The sequence below is a fragment of the Sinocyclocheilus grahami genome, unplaced genomic scaffold (genome assembly GCF_001515645.1).
Source record: "Sinocyclocheilus grahami isolate Dianchi unplaced genomic scaffold, SAMN03320097.WGS_v1.1 scaffold96.1, whole genome shotgun sequence".
Lineage (NCBI taxonomy): Eukaryota > Metazoa > Chordata > Actinopteri > Cypriniformes > Cyprinidae > Sinocyclocheilus > Sinocyclocheilus grahami.
In genome coordinates, this window is record NW_015505275.1 from 2930509 (window position 1) to 2953167 (window position 22659).

Here is a 22659-nt window from a genome sequence, read left to right on the forward strand (position 1 = left end):
CAGTGTCACACACAGACAGGGGGGGGAGAGAGAGAGAGAGAGAGAGAGAGAGAGAGAGAGAGAGAGAGAGAGAGAGAGAGAGAGAGAGAGGGAGCACACTCAGGGGTGTGTCTTATACATTTAGTTCCTCAAGGAAGTACGAGTCAAATTATCTTGTTACAGTGGTGTGAACACAAGACAGAATTTGTAGAGGAGTTTTCTTTGATTTCACCTGTCTGAGATTATTTCATCACTCGCGCGCTGGATTTCAACCACCTAATCTGAGCGCAGAGGGAGGACAGAGCGTTTGAACAGAAGAGGGAGAGTGAACGAGAGAAAGGCCAGGTGAGTTTGTCTTGGTCTTGACCTCTGCCCTCTCCTCCATCATCTCAGAGAGCGCTGTGATCATCTACACATGAGATTATGTTACTTTAGTGAATTAAACTCATAGCAATCTCTTCCAGGTGTTGTTAATAGATACAAGTATGTCAGGATTCTGTTTTAACAGCAAGAGAAACTTTAATTTTACAGTTCTGTTTTAGTTAAAAGTGTATGCTAAGGAAATCTGGAGGTTTGTAGTGAATAATGTCAAGTTGAAACTTGTTTTTCTGTTCAACCACTCCCATGTTAAACATCTAAAACACACTGAGATGTTCCATCCGGTGGACCTTTTATAAACAAAACAATGTCCAGTCTTCCTTTATAAGCCAGCAACATGAAGAAAACACACCTTCTACTGAAATAAAGGGTCATATTCAGGGTCAACAGTGTCCTAACCTCTGTGAACTCAGGCTATGGATAGTTTGTGAGCTTTATTGTAGCAGCATGTGTCAGGAGAATTTAGCTGTTGTGGGTTTAACTGAAAAGTTGGGGTAAAAGCTGAGCCAATACCCCAGAGTTTCACTTCCTCTATGATCAGATAGTAAAAACAACTCAGGCTGAGTAAAAGAGTCACACACATTCATATGAGTGCTAACTCTACAATGAAAATGCCAGTAAATAAACAGTGAAGAAAAAAACAGATGGTATTGGGGAATGAGGAAATTTTGCACAATACGTGACATCATCACATGCTCAAATCGCACTGTTCAGGTGCTGTGGGGAGATACTGAAGAGGAAACACATGGCACACTGAGAACAAGCACCAAACGCACGTTTTTACATGCATGTCTGTGTAGACGGGCGTAGGAATTATTTAAAACTTGAGCGGACACAAGGCATGATTCTTTAATGATTTTCTTCAAGTAATGATGACTAAAAGCCTGTTATTAGAGAATACCAGGTTGAAAAGACCAGCATGTTATGGATGCTGGCCTATGGGGTATGGTGTCCTATCAGGCTTCTTAACTAGCTTAACCAGCTGGTCTACCTCAGTCAACAAGCTGAATTAGAAATTCTTTTTTTTCCCCCATCATCATAAACCAGCTTGCAAATTCGTGGGCGTCTAAGATAGTCTAGGTATCTAAGACTATCTAAAATAGTTTAACACCAGTAAACCTGGATTAAGCAGGAGCTTTTTTTTCAGCAGGGCTGTCTTTATCTTCGTCTATCACTTTAATTTAGCCTAGAGCCATTCAGAAACAAACTACTCCCACTCACACACTTCAAACCAGTACTTTCCACACTCTCATTTTTTATATATTTATCGTAAAATTGACCCTTCTGAATAAAAAAACCCCAAATAGTGGGCTGCCGAATCCTGTGCAACTCAGATTCAGATTTTGACATGTCTCTTCTGTGCTGTCACTCGGGCTTGTGCTGTGAGTTGCTGCTTTGTAATGACAGGGTGACTATACTGTGGTCTTTAGGATGGAGGAACAACATGATTCCTCACATCCTGTAAATCCCCTGGGCTTTACACACGTTAACACACACACACACACACACACACATACCTCAGAGCCTCAGGCTCTGTGCTGAAGTCATCTGAGGAATGCTAAATATTTACCTTGTCTGTGACAAACCTTTCAATCAGGAGAGTGGATACAGATGGCCATTTTAGTTGACTCTAAGTGAAGAGGTATAAAATTAATGAATTTGCTTGACCTTAGTTTGCCTCAGATGTTTTTTAGCTAAGAGTCTAAAACTAAAAGTCAATCGTAATCAAATTAAGATAAAGTTGCTCATATCTCATCTTGTCAGGTATGAATGAGATCAGTATGGGACTTAAAAAATCAACGAGCACAATTTGTCTTTTTAATAAATTAAAAATAACATTTATTTATTAAATAATATTATTTAATAAATTTTATTAAATAATGAATTTTAATCAAACAATATTAACATTTAAAATGATTAATATGAATTAAAATTATGAATATGTATTTTATTAAATGTTTTAAAAACTAAAATGTACTTACTTTTTAAAGAAAATATTAACTGTTACCATTATTATTTAAATATTTTATTAAATAAAATGGATCATATTAACTCTATACCTAACGCACATGATTGACTGTACACGCATGTGGTTTCTTATTAGAAAATAAATAAATAATATTATATATTATATTTGATTATGTATTAAGGTACTGAAAAAACTGAAAAGAAAACCCTCAAAAAACGAATTATCAAGCCTAGTATAAGCCTGATCTGATCAGATGTTTAAGAACAGATCTTTTTTTCAGACTTCAGAAGTCCAGAGTAGAAACAACTTCCAAACAAATGTCATATTTATTTTCTAAAAAAATAAATAAAGTTGCATCTAAATAGCCACATAGGGAAACATTATCAGATCGGTTTTGCTTTAATTAGATTAATTAGAGTAAATGAGAAGTAGTGAGTGTTAAGCCGTAGGATTATGTTGCTTTCACAGTTCAGCTGAAGTGTACAACATGCTGATTTGTTCAAATGAGTATTTATATAGTTGTTTTGATGTTCCATGTCGCAGAACGTAAAGTAATGGCTGTTCTAATGCACTCAGTGCTTCTAATTAAATAGAGTTCATTAGGAAATGAAACTCTAACTGCATCAAAATTTAATCAGGTTGGTTCGCCATAAACAGAATTGGATTTAAAAACCAAAAAATAATATTATATATTATATTTGATTATGTATTAAGGTACTGAAAAAACTGAAAAGAAAACCCTCAAAAAACGAATTATCAAGCCTAGTATAAGCCTGATCTGATCAGATGTTTAAGAACAGATCTTTTTTTCAGACTTCAGAAGTCCAGAGTAGAAACAACTTCCAAACAAATGTCATATTTATTTTCTAAAAAAAGAAATAAAGTTGCATCTAAATAGCCACATAGGGAAACATTATCAGATCGGTTTTGCTTTAATTAGATTAATTAGATTATGTTGCTTTCACAGTTCAGCTGAAGTGTACAACATGCTGATTTGTTCAAATTAGTATTTATATAGTTGTTTTGATGTTCCATGTCGCAGAACGTAAAGTAATGGCTGTTCTAATGCACTCAGTGCTTCTAATTAAATAGAGTTCATTAGGAAATGAAACTCTAACTGCATTAAAATTTAATCAGGTTGGTTCGCCATAAACAGAATTGGATTTAAAAACCAAAACACAGCTGATGGCAGCACTGAGACATGACATCTCTTTTTACATGTTTTGATTCATTTAAAAGAACACAGTGCAGGTCATTTGCACGTTAATATACTTTGCATTTATTACAGAATCACTGCGCAGATGAGTACATCAGTAATCTGTGATGTAGTACAGGATTTTTAATAAACGCTGCACAAAAACATCATCACCAATGACAAGAACATCTAATGAAGGAAATATGCAAGACCTCAAAAATGGCAAAAAATACACTGAAGATATTTCTAAGCACATAGATGCCTGTATCATAATACAGTCTTCAGATTCGTGTAGGAACTTGTGGGTACTATGCAGCAAGTCTTTCTCTCATACATGTCTTTGCATGTTCTCCTGACTATACGATCTGTGAAGCAATGCTAAACTATGCTGTATTGGACATCAGAGACTACAGCCTAAATGCATAAAGGACGTGCATGCAAATTATAGTTCAACTAATATTATTGCATTTTATTATACTACACACACACACACACACACAAAACAAATCTAAATTCAAAGGAATAGTTCACCCAAAGATTACTTAACATTTACTCACCCTCAGGCTGTTAAAGTTGTGGAGTTTGTTTCTTTATCGGTGTGCATGCAAATTATAGTTCAACTAATATTATTGCATTTTATTATACTACACACACACACACACACACACAAAACAAATCTAAATTCAAAGGAATAGTTCACCCAAAGATTACTTAACATTTACTCACCCTCAGGCTGTTAAAGTTGTGGAGTTTGTTTCTTTATCGGAACAGATTTGGAGAAATTTAGTATTACGGTGATTAAATTGTAAGTATAATTTCTATTTTTGGGTGAACTATTCCTTTAAACTTGATAAAATACTGAATGTTATATAGACACACTGATCACAGATGTTTGGATGTCATTGAGCAGCATTGAGAGTGCTGGATATGATGACACATCATCTTGAGAACAATTAGTGTTGTTTATGAGATGTGTGGGCAATGATGAGGTCCTAAATGGCATGAGCTTTCCCCTGATGAACAACATGTTAAAGTAAGACTGTAAGGGGACTTCCCTATGGTGGGAGTTCTCCCAGCGCTGACAGTCTTAACAATACACAACCAGAAAAAAAATACAGGGGGAAATGCACAGTTAGTCATAAGAATATTTCATAAACATAACGTGATAAATCATATGCATATGTCATTTTAAATGACATATTTTTAGACTATTTCATGAATTAATCTTTATTATGCTAGTATCATAAAACATCTAATTAGTATTTCATTTATTTATATTATATACTTATAATGAGTGGTTACTAAAAGTTACTGTTTATATATACACTAAGTTAAAACACACTGAAGTAACAAACCAAAAATATCAGCATCTTGAATTACTGTTAATCTCTCCTCTTTCTTTTTAAGACATGGAGACGTTCAGCTCCAAGGACATGGCGCTCAAGGCCCAGAAAAAGATCCTGAGCCAAATGGCCACCAAGTCTGTGGTGCAGATGTTCATCGATGATACCAGCAGCGAGATTCTAGATGAGCTTTACCGTGTGTCAAAAGAGTACACTGGGAACCGCTCAGAGGCCCAGAAAGTGGTGAAGGACCTCATTAAAGTGGTGGTGAAGATAGCTGTCCTTTTCAGGCACAATCGATTCAATGAGCAGGAGCTCAAGCTGGCCCAGAATTTCCAAAAGAAATTGCATCAGGGAGCCATGACAGCCATCAGCTTCCACGAGGTACACAACACACGCATCTAACACCTTTAAGCAGTATATTCTGAATTTATGCTCTGTTTCATGAAATTCAGGCAAGGTTGATTTATTACATTTTGAACTATTGGGATATTTGATATTTGTGACACTGCATAAGGTAAAGGCAGCTTTATCAAGTTTTGACAGTGAAAACTATTTACCAAGAAAAATATTTAATATTTTATTATTAAAACAAAAAAATTTAGTGACCTCTGACTGTATATTGTTAACCTACTTTGACCACTGAGAACAATCTGTGAAATTACTAAAGTAAAGTAATAAAATAAAATAAAAAATTGGGGGGAAAAAATACATTTTGCACATTTTTTTTTTGTGCAATTTTCAGTCATGTCTTCTGGCACAGTAAGAATATTTATCAAATTAAAAATAATAATAAAATAAATAAAATTATAATGGAGAAATTGCACAAAAACGCTTTTTGCCCATTTTTAGTCACATTATTTAAAACATTTCTTCCATTTGTTTTATTAATATAAATGTAATTATTTCTAATTATTTTATTTTTATTGTTTAATTAACAAATGTAGTAATCTAAAGTATTTTTTAAGGATTTATTTTTAAGGATTTATGTAAGCATTTCTTTGACACTTTGATACTTTCTTTACAAAATCACAATCCGTTTGTTATTTGTCAATTGAGCATTGCATCCAACTTTCAACAAAGCAAGTGATGTGGTCCTAAATACAGCCTTCTTCGTAACCAGATTTGTACCTTATCCTAACAAAAGTCTCTTCTTTCCCTTTACAGGTAGATTTCACATTTGACAAAGCAGTTATGTCAGCGATCCTGAAAGAAAGTAGGGACATGCTTCTGAAGCTTGTAAACACTCACCTCACACCAAAATCCCACGGACGCATCAACCACGTCTTCAACCATTACGCTGACCCTGAGCTCCTCACCCAGCTTTACAACCCATCCGGGCCTCTCAAACCCCACCTCACCAAAATCTGCAATGGGCTTAACAAACTGCTGGAGGACGGGACGTTATGAGGACGGCGAAGCACTGAAAGACTTTTACAGAACTGGCATGGAGGACCACTCGTTATCTCAGACTGCATATGCAATGTAACCAAAGAGGCAGAAAGTGACTGACCGAAAGCATCGTACAAGTGTTGCTGGGCTGTTTTTAATGAACATTAGATCAATCAGTGGCCTGATATTGTTAACACAGCCACTGTTACTGCCAGAGCGAGCTCAGATCAAATATAAAAATATCATCGGAACAATTTTTTAAAGCTCTGGGACTCCAGCTGTGTTGGATAGCAGTTTTCTAGACTACTTATTTTTCAATAATGATGTTTAAACCACTGGGGTTCAGCTACTCTGCTGTAAATTAGAGCACATTGTATTGTTCAGAACTCTTAATATTTTTGAGCTGATTATTTACCTCCCAGGACAACGAAATAACAAGAAGCAGAAAAACACAAACTCATTTACTAAGGCATTCTATTTACACTGCCATCTAGTGTTACCCTGTGATTATGGCTATGATACAAATCTAAGCTTGGCACTACACAGTCAACAACTATATTTTGACATGAACAGCCCTGAGGGGAATCTGCTGTTCTAAAAGGGAACAACCACTAAATAAATATTTCCTTTACAGCCCTTATGTAATTTGCTTATAGTGTTGAAACACACTAATGTTCAAAAGTTTGGGATCAGTAAGATTTGTTTTTAATACTTTCAGTAAGGGCATGTTAAATTGATCAGTGACAAACAAATATATATTTATAAATGTTTCAAAAGATTTTTATTTCAAATAAATGCTGTTCTGTTAAGCTTTGTGTTAAAAATCTTGAAAAATGTATCATGGTTTCCATAAAAATATAAGGTTTTCAAAATTGATATTAATACGAAATGTTACTCAAGCACTAAATCAGATTATTAGAATGAGTTCTGAAAAATCATGCGACACTGAAGACTGCTGAAAATTCTGATTTATCATCATTCATTACATTTTAAAATATATTAAAATAGAAAACATTTTTTTATTTGTAATATTACACAATATTACTGTTTTTACTGTAAGCCATGTTTTTGCATTGGGCTAATTTGACATAGCATTTTTTGTCTATAAATAATTAGTATTTATTACAAAAGCAAAAAGATGATATTTTGTCATCTGGAGAACTTTCATATTCATAACACACACCCTAATACTTTGTATGAACATGTAATTCATTTATTCCAGGTTAGAAATGCACATGATTGAAGGAATATATTAGTGCAATTCAGTTCAGCCGAACACAATACAGGTTTTAGTTACATGTTGCAACTTAGTTCATCTTTTGTTACTCTTTGCCATTGATTATCACTCAAGATTTCAAAGTTAAAAGACCAAGATCTGTAAGTGTTTATGGCATTTAATTTGTGCATTTTATGCTGCATTCATATCACTGATGCAAAACACGAACCAGTCCAGGAAACAAGACTTCTTTATCGAAGGCTTTATCATGTTTTGGTAACCACAAAGGCCATTAGACACTTTAGCACAATGTAAACCAAACAGAAAAACACCAAACCAAGCATGTGACTGCAGTGCAAAACCATGCATTGTGTTCACCAGCTTGACAGGTCACTATCTGAAAGACGTCCAGTGGCACATTCCCAAAGCATATACTTTTCAGTTTTCTAAAACTATAAAAGTATTTCTAGCAAGTATTTGTGAGGTAGTATTTAAATCAATATTAATTAGCAAGTGCTAGATTCTTAATTAGTTCTTCCATTTAAATGCAGTCATCTAGTCATTACTTTGGTTATGCTCATATGAAATACAGCAGAATTATAATTCACATTATTGCCTTACTTTTAGGCATCAAGCTACAGTGCTTTTACAGTGCTAATATGTGTCTAAAGCTGGAAGTAGTTCTATGAAAAAAACTATTGCAAATCGCACCAGCAACTTCCACATTATTAAGGCATGAAACCCAATTAAGGAGCCCTCTAAAACAATCAACTTGTACAAATAACACAGAAAACAGTCAGAGGAGTCCTAATAAATGCCTACATCAGAGCTGGAAGATCTCATCCTCCCTATCCCTCAAATTCCTGGTCCGTCTGGTGATTGTAATGGGAACTGCTCCCAAAATGGCCTGCTGGGAGGATGCGGTGTCAGACCTCAGATTGCTGTGATGGAGTTGCTCCATAGATGAAAACCTTTAAATGCAAAGAATGTTTTAAGTGATTTCATTACTGGACAAGTTATGCTATAAGAATGAAAATGAGCTTTTGTAATTGATTGATTACAGGTGGATAATATATTTCCAAATATGTTTAATTCAATGTGTAGCCATTTCTTTTAAAATATTTGTAAGATTTATTAGCAATTTCTGTTTATAAATTGCTTCAATTAAAGGGGCATTCACACCAAGAACGATAGGGACAGATTCGATGTTGTGGACACATCTGGGGGCCGGACACTATATATAATATTTGAGACTAACATTTGAGACCAGTGGCACCAGCAATATTAATAATATTACATGTTTTGTCTCTTGGACAGTAGCTTGAGTTGATGGTAGCAGTAGCTTGAGTTGGGATGCAGATTTAGGAATTTTCTTTTTCATTAACACAATCAGTAACATCTGTATTTAATTATGTTAAATATAAATATTCTTACTGAGGTAGAACTCTAATCTCATTAAAGGCGTCATGAACTGTCTTTGTTTTTATTTGGCACTGTTCTCTGAGGTCCACTTATAATGTTATCAAGATTTTTTACATCAAAAAACATAATTTAGAAGTAATAAGCTATTTTCTGTCTTGTTTTTAACCCCCCTCATCAGAACGCTCTGTTTGATCAGGCGTGGCGGATTGTAGATTGTAATTCCAATCTTTTTGAAAATCCCATGTCGAATTGTGCCTTGTTCGTAAACAAATACGCTGTAAAATGAAGTGAACGAAGGACGAATTCTTGCTGACAGTCTGGATTTTCATTAAAAATAAAGTTCATCCCCTCTTTCCTAACGTTGGGAGCAGAAGGAAGGCAAAGCAAAGACTATCTTTTCACAACTTGGCACTGCACAGAGTCTTCTTGTCTTCAGAGCCATCTTTATCATTTGGCTTCTGTGTAGACCTGGGTTCGCCTCTCTCTTTATTTACACTACATGCGCAAATCGGTGGGCGGGGCTAAACAGACAGCGATGTAGAAACAGGTGTTGATCATCTTCTGCGGAGGCGGTGTTTACCGACATTATTACATCATAGAGTGGTACATTCCAAAGCCTGTCATTTTGGCAGACTAGCTTCAATATGAGCTTAGACTAACAAGAAAGTTTTGAGTTCTGAAACTTACAGGATGTTTTATAGTACACGGACCTCTTATATGTCAAAAGATCAACGCAATTTTGTTTTCTCACTTCATGACCCCTTTAAAATTAACTTTGGTCTTCCACAGTATCATACACTTAGATCATGATAACCACAGGTAAAACCACATATAGCACCACCATTAAATTAGTTTAACTCCCCATGACATTTGTGCTCTTTTCAATTTAGGACTAACTATATCTAAATCATTGTAGTTCCGTCCTTGGTGTGAATGGGCCTTAAACACTACACAATTTTTTTTTCAGTGTAATGAATCAGCTGATGTTCACTGTAACCTCTCCCGAATCATATGACTCATGGTTCTTCCATTGAACTGAAACTTGCTAAACAACTCAGCTGACAGCAAACAAAACGACTGCAATAAATGAACTCTAATACCCTAACAATAATGACAGCAGTCATAATTTCATTCTGACAACTTACTGTTTCTCTCCCTCCTGGCAGGTCTTCACAGCTGCTTGTTTGGACTGACTGATCAAGCTGTCCATCTTTTTCAGGTATTCCACTGGTGACAGATCAGCATTAGCTTCGCATCTAGAGTCTGTTTGGCTTTTGGGGATCTCATTAGAAATCTCAGTGTGTATTTGTGTTGGACTTGTCTCGTCCTCAGTCAATTCCACTCCATTTGTGAAAGACACAGACTCAGTCAGCACGGGGATGAAGAGGGACTCCTTCAGGAATATTGAATCATTTGTGTACAGTCTGTTTGCCCTTTTGATTTGCTCCATCTGTAAAGACAGAAAAAGAAGTTGAACGTACATTATGTAATAATAGTTAAGTAATTACCTCCAACTAAAGGTTTAAAACAGGGCTGTCCAAACTCGGTCCTGGAGGGCCGGTGTCCTGCAGAGTTTAGCTCCAACCCTAATTAAACACACCTGAAGCAGCTAATCAAGCTCTTACTAGGCATAGAATCTTCCAGTAAGGTGTGTTGAGGCAAGTTGGAGCTAAACTCTGCAGGACACCGGCCCTCCAGGACCGAGTTTGGACATCCCTGGTTTAAAAAGTCAAATTCCTCAAATACCTGCTTTCTGTTTACTTACAGACACGCCATATTTCAGTGATAGTCCTTGCAAGGTCTCACCGGGCTGGACCTTATGCTCAATTCGTCTTTGTCTAACGGGTGATAATGAAGAGGACACCAGGCTGCCGTAGGACCGGGTTCGCTGGCCGCGTAGGAGGCCGTGAGTCCCGGCCAGTGAGGCTGAGTGATCCGCAGACATGACCTAAGCTCCAGCGTTTATCTAATAATGATTTAAGATGAACTTCAGCTGACCTTCTGCGGCTGCTGAACGCATGACGGCAGCACTAAACATAACAGCTTCTGTTATGAGTCAAATTAACGGGAGAAATAAAGTCTGCAGCAAAAAGCAAACAATCTCTAATTTAATAATCACGCTCTTAGAATAATCTGCTCAGCGAACGACATTACGAACCGAAATCAATTTAATTTAACTAGTAGATAAATCACACCGTGAGAAATAATAATTCGGTCCTACGCAGACACACTGAGGTTTTAAAATGTTTAACTTGTTAACTGCTCGAACATCGCTAAAATAACAGTGGCGCCCCGAAAATGAACAATTCAGATATGAAATAATATAACAACCATATAAATAGTAGAGAAATATTACCGGTGCCCTTTACATTTTAAGTTCAGACAGTCTTAAAACTTATTTGTCCCAAGACCAAGATTAGCTTAGCCTCTGTTGCCATGGCGTCAGCTAAGTAAGATCCGCCCATGTCCGACTCATTTCATCGAATCGATTCTTTCGGACAATGAATTGGTTAAAAATTATTCATTAGTTCTTTTACGTCATTATGTGTTTTCTGCGGTTTTACATGCCTTGAACACGAATAAAGCTTATTTCAAGACGAAAATTATATTTAAAAGAAAAAGAGAGAGATAAAAAGAGTGGTCTAGCTTTAAATGGATCAGTCCGATCGCCAGACTCGATTCGTTCATGAATCAGACATCACTACCCATAATTCCAGAGACCAAAACAGGAAGAAAGAGATGTCTTTAGTAAGCCTGCTTATCGGTGAGAGTGAAATAAGAAATTAGTTGCGTTAATACCTGAAAGAATAAGACTGCAGGTGGCCAAACATGTCTTTCAAAAGGGAGGGTGATGATCAAAGTCAACTAAATGTACTGAAGGTATAGTAAAACAGCAAGCAGACTGTGTTATTTGTACACATGCACCAGTCCCTTTTCCCTTTTCCCACTGTTTTTCTCTCGTTCTCTTACAAGAAACGACGCGTTGCAGATCTTCTGTCTAACTTCATCCCAGATGATGAAGCTACTCTGATGAAAAACGGAAGGTGATTATTTAATTCCTGGTTGTTTGGATTGCAGATGAAGTCGGTGTCTGACCCATTCCCATTCACTAAGGAATGTGTTATCCCCCACTGTAGATACAGCTGCCTTGTGTGTTCTCACCGTCCTGTGTTTGACACTGTTGATATGCTCGTGGTGCACAGGAAGGGAAAGCGACACCTTGAAGGTGAGATTCTACCTGTGCATTTACTCAGCATCTCTATAAACCAGCATTCAGTTTTGAAGTCCTCTTTGGTCTATTAATTTGTAGGAATGAAATGGTTCTACGGCAAAAAGAATCAGCTTAAACATGAAATAGATAAAAGGCGACATCAAGATTATGTTAAAGCAGAAGATGAGCGACAGGTAACTGGATTCATTTTCTTCAACCAGTTTATGAATCAGTAAAATTCAAAAGTCCATCTAACTTTTTTCATTACACCATTTTATCATCATATCATATTGTTATTTATATAACAATGAAAGTGAAAATTTTGAATTGTCTTTCAATTGTAACTTATTTGGCCAAAAAAGTGCAGCATCTTAAATATTTCTTATCATTACATCTCTTACATAATTTTACATCATAATACTTCTTTATTTTAATATTTTCTAATTTTATGTTGCAAGGATTTAAATCAGACTTTTAGTGTGCTCTCACACTTTAAGACCTTACAGTACATACATGTATAATAAGGTCATATTATTTTTATTACAATATTACATTGTTACTTGTCCCCAGGAACCCTCCAGTTCAGCTCCTCTTCTGAGTCAAACACGTAAAATTACCCATCATGCCCTACTCAGAACTGTTCCTTACAGTAGCTGCCACAGAAAGGCCAGGTAATGTCAGTTAGCTGAACCATCTACTGTCATATGTCTGCATTTTTTTATAAAGTCCTCACTAGGCTGTTTGTGTCTTTTTAGTTTCATTGATTAATTTATTTATTTTTTTGCACATTTATTTGATCTATTTCTACATTCATAAAGTGAACGATTGGAATCGTCAGGATGTGGCCAAGAAGACAGACAAGATCAAATCAACTCATCAACTCATTTGTCCATTAGGACAGGAAGTATTGACTCCATATCAACAAGTAGCACAACAGGTACAACAAATATCTATTTATTTGAATGAAGGCAGTAGACATTTTGTGCTTCTATTCTTTTAATCTTCCATGTGCATTTTGTTAATTGTCATTTGTAGTGCATCAGGGACAGACTCAAGGGAAAGAAGAGACAAAGAAGGGGAAGAAGGGATCCAGCACTAAGTGTGAGCCTATAACAGAGCAGAGACGCAAAGAACTGGAACACTACCTCAAATTAAAAAGGTATGACAACACTTGACACAGTGACTCACATTTATCTCACATTCTGACTATAGAACTGATGCTAACATCCAAATCGGTATTCAACGAATAGTTCACTCAAAAATGAACATTTGCTGAAAATGACTTGCCCTCTCAGGCCATCCAAGTAGATGAGATTTGGAGAAATTCAGCATAAAATCACTTGTTCACAAATGGTTACCCTGCAGTGAATGGGTGTCGTCAGAATGAGAGTCCAAACAACTGATAAGAAAACATCACAATAATCCATAAGTAATCCACACGACTCCATCTTGTGAAGTGAAAAGCTGCATGTTTGTAAGTAACAAATTCATCAGTAAGACATCTTTAACAAGAGAGAGATATGCACAGATCAAGCACCATTTATAAGCAGAAACAGTCCGAAAGAGTTTTAAACTATATGTCTATGGATTTTGATGTGAGAGGACAACAGTGGATAGACTTTTTCACTGGTGGATGTGTTATTGTGTATCATGGACTCGTAATGTGGCCAGAAGCAGTAGTTTAAATTTGTGCTGTCAAACAATTAATCACATCCAAAATAAAAAAATTTGTTTACATAATATGTGTGTATACTGTGTATATATATAAATACAAACACATCCATGTGTATATATTTAAGAAAAATATGTAATGTTTATATATTTATATATAATATAACATTTAAGAATATAAATGTATATACATGTAAATATTTTCCAAATATGTACTGTATGTGTGTATTTTTATATACATAAATATACACATTACACATACATATATTATGTAAACAAAAACTTTCATTTTGGATGTGATTAATCGCGATTAATCTTTTGACAGCACTAGTTTAAATTGAAAACACCTTAGTGCTGAATTTGTTTCTTCAAAATCTCTTATTCTGATGGCACCCATTCACTGCAGAGCATCCACTGGTAAGCAAGTGATCTAATGCTAAATTTCTCCAAATCTGTTTTTGGTGAACAACAAACTCATCTATATCTTGGATGACCTGAGGGTGTGTACTATTCATTTAAAACGAAATGATCTCATCTGCAGCAGCCACATATTAATCATTAAATAACCATGTGCTTCTCATAGATTATCTCTCAATCTATTTTACTTCTTTTTCTCACTCGTCTGTTCCAGTTCGGGATGGCTGCAGGACAGAAGTGGTAAATGGGTTAAAGATGAGAATGTTGAATTTGACTCCGATGAAGAAGAACCGGATCAGTTACCTCCTAGCAGTGAATCTTCATAGCAGACTCGATACTGTTCAGCAACTGCCAAAAATGCTTCAGGATGCATTTAAACTGAACTGCATATGAGATGATGATATTGTCTCGATAACTCTCATATGACACCTTTTACGTCCATACCTCTGTGACCTACTTTATATACAATAAGGTCGAAACTTCAAGACATTCTTTCTGGAAAAGAGTTTGCAAATTGTATTAGTACTATGTACTAGCCATCTTGTTGAAACGGTTTCTGAACTAACAATGTCATATTTCTATGTGAATAAAGTGAGGAGGTTGTGACCCCATTGTGTTGAATCACATGTGGAATATTTTCACTAATATTTTTATCATTTTACTTTTAATGTCAGAATGTTGGTTGTATGATGAAAGCGGTCCAAATATGTTCCAAATAGAGAATGGAATGTGGAAGGCTGCTTCGTTCTGTAGATCCTTTGCCAAATGCCATTAGTTTTTCACATTCTGAAGCAGGCCTGTAAAGTTTAGACAGCCACCAAAATCAAAACCCCATGTTAACTTATACGCCTGAAGTCACATCTGTAAAATTAAAAAAAAAAAGCTCTATGTATATATTTGTCTTTAAAAACGGCAAAAATGGTAGTTAAGAGGTGACTTTTGAGAATCTTCAAAGGTTAGCATCTGTTCCAAAGGGGAGCATAAATCTCCTCGAGGAAGGTGGTATATTTGGAGCTTTGTAACTCAAACCCATGAGACTGGGTTTCATGACTGGGTGGTTTGCAAGTAAAAATAGGTTAGTGGAGGGAGAGCAGGAAACCCTGCCATGGGATATTGAATAGTTCCATTTGTTTTGTTCCTCTGGGTTTGGGTCATCATATAATCAAAGTTATGACATAGTCATACATTATTTTATCCCAGTCCTCTATTAATTCAATAATGCATCATTTAAATCTAACCTAAACTGTTACAGAGTCCAGATCTACAAATGATAATGAAGTTGTTTTGTACTGTAAATCTGCTGAGAGCATCTGCTTTGAAATTACAGTATTTACACTACTGTTCAAAAATATGGGGCCGGTAAGACTTTTTAAAAGTTGCTGAAAGAAGTTCTCAGCAAAGCTGTATTTATTTGATTAAGAAATACAGTAAAAATGGTAATATTGTGAAGCTTTTTTTTTCTTTTTTTTTTGATGGCAGAGCTGAATTTTCAGTAATCATTCAATATCACACGATCCTTCAGTAAACATTTTAATATGCAGATTTGGATTTTAAGAAAACGTTTATTTTTATCAAGGTTGAACATTTGCACTGCTTCCAAATTTGTGGAAACTGATGCGTTTTTCTATTTGATGAACAAAAGAACAGAATCTATTTGCAACATTCGTTTTCTGTAACAATGTTTAAAAATGTATTTGCTGTTGTTTTTGATCAGTATAATGCATCCTTGCTGAATAAAATTACTTAAAAAAACATTTGAATGGTACTGTATATCAGTGTTTTGATAGTACAAACCTGTATTAAATGATGGTATTGTAATTTAATGAAAATTTGAAGTCTGATTATACAATATAGAATGTAGTATTTTATTTAAAATATTTACAAAAAACCTTTGCGGGAGCACCATATTACCAGAAAATTAACTGGGCAACTGGTGTCTTTTTCAAGTTTGCAGGTATTAAGGAGCAGGTCGATTTTATTAGATCAGAACTTTAGTTTTCTGTAACAATGTTTAAAAATGTATTTGCTGTTGTTTTTGATCAGTATAATGCATCCTTGCTGAATAAAATTACTTAAAAAAACATTTGAATGGTACTGTATGTCAGTGTTTTGATAGTACAAACCTGTATTAAATGATAGTATTGTCATTTAATGAAAATTTGAAGTCTGATTATACAATATAGAATGTAGTATTTTATTTCAAATATTTACAAAAAACCTTTGCGGGAGCACCATATTACCAGAAAATGAACTGGGCAACTGGTGTCTTTTTCAAGTTTGCAGGTATTAAGGAGCAGGTCGATTTTATTAGATCAGAACTTTTGATTTGATGAAATCCACAGAAAGCAATGAAGTCTTATCAAGCTGGCAATAATGATATTCACAATGGCCGATGGCGAATGGTAAAAGCATATCAGGGTCATCTGTAGGGGTTGTCCTGGCTGTTACTGGAGCGTCTGTAAGACTCCAAGAGTGCACATGGAGAACTTTGATATCTCCTAAATGAACTAAACTCCATCCTCTTTTCATCTTACTCTCTGCTGACGAACTGAAGATGGGATGAATACAAAAAATATCAAGTTGCTACAATATCAATGTAGCAACAAACACCAAAATGAATGAAAAAATCAGACATTTCAGCTACAGACAAGCACAAGCTGCAATATTTGAGAAAACAGTATGAGAATACACTCACGGATATCATTGTTTCTGGTGATGGCCATTGCGGCTCTTGCACGCGGGCCCTGCTGAATGAAGTGATAACCAATTTTTATGATGCTGGGGTTTTTCTCCAACATGGTTGCAATCTCCATCTCAACTGAGTCGCCCAGTTTCTGTCTCTGTGAGAACACACATGAACAATTTCATTTTTAGATTTAAACACATGCCATCAGATGTTTCTAGCAGGAGTGTTTTAGTCTCTTACTTGGTTGTCGATCTTAATCTCAGTCAGAGTGGAGTTTTCTCGCAGTGCCTTGACGATGGCCATCATGCCTTGTGCAGTAATGAAGTTGGACTCAATGTTGAGGCTCTGCAGGGTAGTGTTGGACTGTAACATCTCAGCTATAGCCTGACTCACAGGAACAGAGCAACAACTGACATCAGCTCTCCATCATTTCCACAATACATAATAGAGGAAAACAGAGTTGAAAAAAAAAACTGATTTTATGAAGAATATTAAGAATAACTATCGATTAGTCAAAAGTTTGGGGTCAGTAAGATTTTTTTTCTGTGTGTTTCTGTCTCTTATGCTCACCAAGACTGCATCATTCAAAAATACAGTAATATATATATATATATATATATACAGTGGGTACGGAAAGTATGGAAAAAAATGAACTTAAATGATTTTAGCAAATGGCTGCAATATAACAAAGAGTGAAAAATTTAAGGGGGTCTGAATACTTTCCGTACCCACTGTATATATTAGCAGCCATTACAAACATTGCTCAGTGTCACATGATCCTTCTAACAGGCGGATTTGCACAGTGTGTTTTGTCCAGATTCTTTGATGAAGATAAAGTTTTAAAAAAAAAACAGCATTTATTTGAAATAGAAATCTTTTCTTGTCACTTTTGATCAATTTAAAGCATCCTTGTGGAAAAATGTATTAATTTTCTTTCTTTTTAAAAAAAATCTGACTCAAAACTGATGTAGTATACATAACTAAACAGAAAGTTTTGATAAAATCTAACAAAAACAAGCTCCATGGTTTAAATCTATAAAATATATAGTTTTACTATTATGTACAGCATTTACTAAACTTTACATAGGATAAGATTTTAGATTTTATTTGATCAAGACAAACTTCTACACATTTAGCAATATATCTTCAGACTTGTATGTAGAAACATATGAGATTGAAGCAAAGAAGCAATGAATTAATGAATGAAACATCAAAAACACAGGCTTCAGGACTTACATAGGCCACGGGGTCATTACTGCGTGTCCCAGCGATGCTGAGGCTTAACACGTGTGTGTTACTCTTCATAGCCTCAAAAATCGCTTTCAGGGTTGGGATGGGAATGTCCTACAGCAACACAAACAGTCATTACTACCCCATTCTGCTCATGCACAGAAATTCATCAATTCTTATGATTAATTATGATAATTAATCAGATGCCTGCAAGAAAACAAATACTAGAAAGTGTAATTAGGTAATCTGTTTATAATATTAATATTATGTCTAGTCTGTAATGTGATCATAATTACGCTGATTGAGGTGTGAGTACAGTTGTCATGTTTACCGGGATGTTGTTGAGGTTGACCTCTGTCTGCCTATTGTCATTTTTCTGGATGCAGCGGAGAGTGTCCTCCACATCTGTGTCATTAGGAGGCTCGTCGGGATAGATCTTATACACATCTGGTTTCACCACACCTAATAGAGTATAGAGCAGCTTATGATATAGAACTATTGTATATGCTGAAGTGACATTCAGTAAATTCAACAAAAATGGAAAAATCTCATTATATAAAACTTTAGTTTGAAATGAAGTGGTTCAGTGTTAAATGTGCTGTATGTATACATACTGTTGATCCCTTCTGTGTTGGCAATCTTGCCAGTGGTGTTCAGGGCATCATAATACTGCTTGTTGCTCATGAGTGTGTACATTCCCAGGATGGCTGTAAGGATACAAGAACCTCATTAGTTAATGACATAAACAATTATTACTTTTGGACTAATCTTAAAAGTGTATTAATAAAAACATATTATTAACTATACAAATATTTAAAACATTTATTTAATTAATTAATTAATATTAAAATAATAACAACAACAACTATAATAATAATCTTAAATATTAAAATAATAACAACAACAATAATAATAAATATGAAATGGTCATAAAATAATTAATATTCATGCATTTTAATTTATCAAATAAAAGTCATAATTATTCATGTAAATAAATGTATAGATATTTAAATATCTAAAAGACAAGCTAAATATTATTTTATAATTTCAATATAAAAATATCATAATAATGATTATAACGTTGACAAACGTATCATTAATAAATTAATAATTAATGAATAGTTAGTACATTTTTAATACTGATAAGTTTCTACTTATACATGTAATATATACAATTAAATTATTAAATAAATTATGAATGAATAATTAAAAATGATATAATAATACATTTTTAATTATTTAATTAATATTATTAAAAATGATCAAATAATAAACAAACTAATGTTATGTATGTAAATATCATGTTTTTAATTAATCATTGTTTAATTAGTGAGAAATACTTGCACAAATCACTTAAGCTGCACTGCAGAGAACTGACTAGATTTGTGTCAGTTAAACTGTACATTTGCATTTGAACAGCAGGTGGCGCTGACTAACTAGTAAATCCACTATAAACTCCCCCTCCAAGTTTCAATTAACAGTGACTGGACTGGTGAAAAAAATACAGTAGGGCAACAGTAGTTAAATTTTGGATTGGAATTGACCAGATCTTACCTTTGTACTACAGTGTGAATTCCATATTCATACACAATAACCAGATTAAAACCGCCAGCACTATTTAGAAATCCATTTAGCTACCCTGCATCTCAGCAAAAGCAGACTCATCCATTAAATCACCAACGGCAAACCCCTATTGACAGTTTAATCCAGAACTGGACGTGTTCCAGAGTTAAAACTGTGTTCTGAACGAGGGGCTCTGCTGGGAAATCTGCAGCCAGTGACACACTCCAAAACTCTACAGCTTTAAATGTCCTTAAGGGCAAAGGCTTGCTATTAAGTGCTCAAGGACAATTAACCTATTGACCGGTTTCCATCACTTTAGTGTGCCAAATCAAGAATAATGTGAATTCTTTGTGTCTCATGTTGCATTTTTAATTGAAGCAGTAAGATAAGTGATTTTTATGTTTGGCTAAATGCGGCCAACACAAAATCATAGAGTGTTTCTAGCACACAGACGACTTGCAGCCAACTTAACTCACAAGCACAAACATTTTCACTCCATCTCTGCTCATGTTGACTAGTTGGCTGTTGCTCATTTTATTTTGGTGAGCTGCTGAGCTTGGGGAAATAGATACTGTGTGGTATAATTCTGTGCATGACCTACACCGTTCATAGTTCCACATATAAGTTAGCTAGGCTGCTTCTTTTATAAATATATTAAAAAAGTTGTCATATGAGACACTGATTGTACAATGCAAATAAAGCAGATGAAATTAGAAAGGGTTTGATTGACAAACGTTATGCACGAGGTATTGTGATCAGCCGTTTACAATAGCAAACAGAGGATTAGTCCTTAGTCAAGGATCAAAATCTGGATTAAAGTCAGAGCCATTTACAGGACGTTACAGGTTTAAAGTGAGGATTAGTTGTAAAAGAGTTGTAAAAGAGTTGTAATGCATATCTCTAGAGCACTCTCAACCGGATATCATAAGTTGCTTTATATCATGCTAAAAGAAACAGCAGGAACAGAGTAGAAATGTGATGCCCACCTGCAATGTCACACATTTCAGCATCTGTTGCGTTCTTCAGTGCTTCCTCCAGCTCAGGTTCCAGAGTGATCTGTTCCTCCGCAGGGATTTGTCCTGATCCTGGTTTAGGGACAAAGGCCTTTCCTACAGAGAGTGGAGGGAAAGAGAAATGTTCACTTTACTCACAGCTATTATACAAAGACAAGAAAGAAACAAATGAACAAATTATACAATTCGAATTAGAAAATTATATATAATGTAATAATTAATGAATCATTTTAAATTCTTATAAGTGGCAAATCTGCCTTTAGTCGAATATTTCAAAACACATTTGTTTACAAAGGCTTTTCAGATTTTAGATATTAGAAGCGTTATGTTAAAAAGAATGCAGTGTTGGTGGTACCTCTCTTCTCCCCTGTAAAGGGCACCAGGTCTTCTCTGTCCTTGAGTTCCATGGCCTGCTTCTCCAGGAAATCCATCAGGGCGAAGCGATCAAAGTGGCCTGTGGGACTTTTCTTGGTCTGGTCACGCTGACGGAACCCGGCTGGAAGCATGGCATTCTGAAAGGTCAAGAAAATCATTATGCTTAAAATGATTTCTGCAATCAGAAATCTCCCATTCACACACACACATTTGATAGGGTCATCCTTACAAAATCATGTTTTAAACAAAAAAAACAGTTTTTTTTACCAATGGGAAACAAGAGTTACAATGTCAAAACTGAGCACTGCCACGTACAGCAGCAATTATGCTTATATATAACACAGCTCTCTGGAATACTTGGTCAATCAGAGCATTCAGCTGTCATATATTTTCAAATATTTGCTGTCGCCCATGGCTATGGTTTATATTAGATCACTGATATAAATACCACTACTTTCATGTATCTCGCGTCACATCCTGGACTCATTCATACACTGATGCCATCTTGTGTCTCGATTTTAGTGAAAATGGCTTCAGAGGGCCTTTTATTTTGCTATAATGACCGGGTGACTGTACATTATCCCATTATTTTTTGTTTGTGTGTTTTGCATCATACACTTGCCGACTTTGTAAATGGCTACAGATAAAAACTAGCAATATACCCCAAACAACTGACGATCACACACTATCATACTTTGAAGCTGTTCCGAACACTAGAAACTCACACATAAACATGTGCCTCGTTTCTTGGAGATGCATGACAAATGAAAACAATATATCAACTGGATATCAAAGTATCCACAACAAAACAACTGGATGGAATCTGATTGGCTTTATCACTCTGTCTCCTCTCCACCAATAAGCTGGTGTGTGGTGGGCGTTCTGCTGCACTATGGCTGCCGTCGCATCATCCAGGTGGATGCTGCACACTGGTGGTGGATGAGGAGATACCCCCTGACAATGTAAAGTGCTATATAAATGTAAGGAATAATTATTATAGTTATTATTATTATTAGCGGAAGCTAACAATTATGGTTTATAAAGTTTTAAATATGGATATTTATCTTACACTTGTTTAGCTTGTATATGCTCCCACTAAGTCAAATAATGAGAAAGAAACAAATTGCCTATCACAGCTATGCTGGTGAAACCCAGATTTACCTAGCCTTATCACCAAATGACTACAGCCCCATTGACTCCCTCTGCCAATGCACTGATGAAATTAACAGTTGGATGTGCCAAAATTTTCTTCAGTTGAACAAGGAGAAAGTTCTCAAGGTGAATGCATACCTTGACTCTAGGGGTCAAACAACTAAAAATCAAGTCAAGAATCTTGGTGTGATTCTGGAGACAGACCTTAGTTTCAGTAGTCATGTCAAAGCAGTAACTAAATCAGCATACTCTCATCTCAAAAACATTGCAAGAATTAGACATTTTGTTTCCAGTCAAGACTTGGAGAAACTTGTTCATGCCTTTATCACCAGCAGGGTGGACTATTGTAATGGTCTCCTCACTGGCCTTCCCAAGAAGACCATTAGACAGCTGCAGCTCATCCAGAACGCTGCTGCCAGAATTCTGACTAGAACCAGAAAATCTGAG

General features: G+C 35.4%; 4 protein-coding genes across 8 annotated transcripts in view; 2 read left to right on the plus strand and 2 right to left on the minus strand.

The window, feature by feature from the left end:
- Positions 1-118: 118 nt before the first annotated feature.
- tnfaip8l2b (tumor necrosis factor, alpha-induced protein 8-like 2b) lies at positions 119-6684 on the plus strand. The gene is made up of 3 exons (XM_016275762.1): positions 119-324; positions 4929-5248; positions 6032-6684. Exons 2-3 carry the CDS (start codon positions 4931-4933, stop codon positions 6272-6274), a joined length of 561 nt encoding a protein of 186 aa, XP_016131248.1. The 5' UTR covers positions 119-324; positions 4929-4930; the 3' UTR covers positions 6275-6684.
- A 569-nt stretch (positions 6685-7253) lies between these two features.
- lysmd1 (LysM, putative peptidoglycan-binding, domain containing 1) lies at positions 7254-11357 on the minus strand. Of its 3 annotated transcripts, none has more exons than XM_016275768.1 (4): positions 11264-11357; positions 10660-10860; positions 10040-10344; positions 7254-8443 (listed from the first exon to the last, which is right to left on the minus strand). In XM_016275768.1, exons 2-4 carry the CDS (start codon positions 10837-10839, stop codon positions 8296-8298), a joined length of 633 nt encoding a protein of 210 aa, XP_016131254.1. In that variant the 5' UTR covers positions 10840-10860; positions 11264-11357; the 3' UTR covers positions 7254-8295. The 3 variants fall into 3 exon arrangements, with proteins under 3 accessions (XP_016131254.1, XP_016131253.1, XP_016131252.1); XM_016275767.1 differs by having other exon boundaries at positions 11251-11352; XM_016275766.1 differs by having other exon boundaries at positions 10660-10940; positions 11251-11352.
- On the plus strand, positions 10582-14814 carry scnm1 (sodium channel modifier 1). Of its 2 annotated transcripts, none has more exons than XM_016275764.1 (8): positions 10582-10622; positions 11868-11938; positions 12032-12120; positions 12205-12299; positions 12676-12776; positions 12924-13042; positions 13141-13264; positions 14408-14814. In XM_016275764.1, exons 2-8 carry the CDS (start codon positions 11925-11927, stop codon positions 14517-14519), a joined length of 654 nt encoding a protein of 217 aa, XP_016131250.1. In that variant the 5' UTR covers positions 10582-10622; positions 11868-11924; the 3' UTR covers positions 14520-14814. The 2 variants fall into 2 exon arrangements, with proteins under 2 accessions (XP_016131250.1, XP_016131249.1); XM_016275763.1 differs by lacking the exon at positions 10582-10622 and adding an exon at positions 11635-11774.
- Positions 14815-16460: 1646 nt separating this feature from the next.
- Positions 16461-22659, minus strand: part of tmod4 (tropomodulin 4 (muscle)) — a 16040-nt gene continuing 9841 nt past the window's right edge. Inside the window, exons 1-8 of one of the 2 annotated variants that reach the window (XM_016275769.1) lie at positions 21041-21193; positions 20659-20781; positions 18724-18816; positions 18441-18571; positions 18116-18223; positions 17120-17263; positions 16889-17033; positions 16461-16741 (exon numbers count right to left, since the gene is read on the minus strand). In XM_016275769.1, coding sequence (XP_016131255.1) covers positions 16719-16741; positions 16889-17033; positions 17120-17263; positions 18116-18223; positions 18441-18571; positions 18724-18816; positions 20659-20781; positions 21041-21191 — 918 coding nt within the window. In that variant the 5' untranslated portion in view covers positions 21192-21193 and the 3' untranslated portion in view covers positions 16461-16718. Of the gene's footprint in view, positions 16742-16888; positions 17034-17119; positions 17264-18115; positions 18224-18440; positions 18572-18723; positions 18817-20658; positions 20782-21040; positions 21194-22659 lie in introns of those variants that run through there. The other variant, XM_016275770.1, reaches the window with a different exon arrangement.

Coding starts and splice junctions, on each gene's coding strand:
- tnfaip8l2b (XM_016275762.1), top strand. CDS start 4,931: ATGGAGACGTTCAGCTCCAAGGACATGGCGCTCAAGGCCCAGAAAAAG. Junction 5,249..6,031: donor CAGCCATCAGCTTCCACGAG/GTACACAACACA, acceptor TTCCCTTTACAG/GTAGATTTCACATTTGACAA.
- lysmd1 (XM_016275768.1), bottom strand. CDS start 10,839: ATGTCTGCGGATCACTCAGCCTCACTGGCCGGGACTCACGGCCTCCTA. Junction 10,345..10,659: donor CACTGAAATATGGCGTGTCT/GTAAGTAAACAG, acceptor CTGTCTTTACAG/ATGGAGCAAATCAAAAGGGC. Junction 8,444..10,039: donor TGCCAGGAGGGAGAGAAACA/GTAAGTTGTCAG, acceptor TTGCATTTAAAG/GTTTTCATCTATGGAGCAAC.
- scnm1 (XM_016275763.1), top strand. CDS start 11,724: ATGTCTTTCAAAAGGGAGGGTGATGATCAAAGTCAACTAAATGTACTG. Junction 11,775..11,867: donor GTCAACTAAATGTACTGAAG/GTATAGTAAAAC, acceptor TTCTCTTACAAG/AAACGACGCGTTGCAGATCT. Junction 11,939..12,031: donor ACTCTGATGAAAAACGGAAG/GTGATTATTTAA, acceptor CCCCCACTGTAG/ATACAGCTGCCTTGTGTGTT.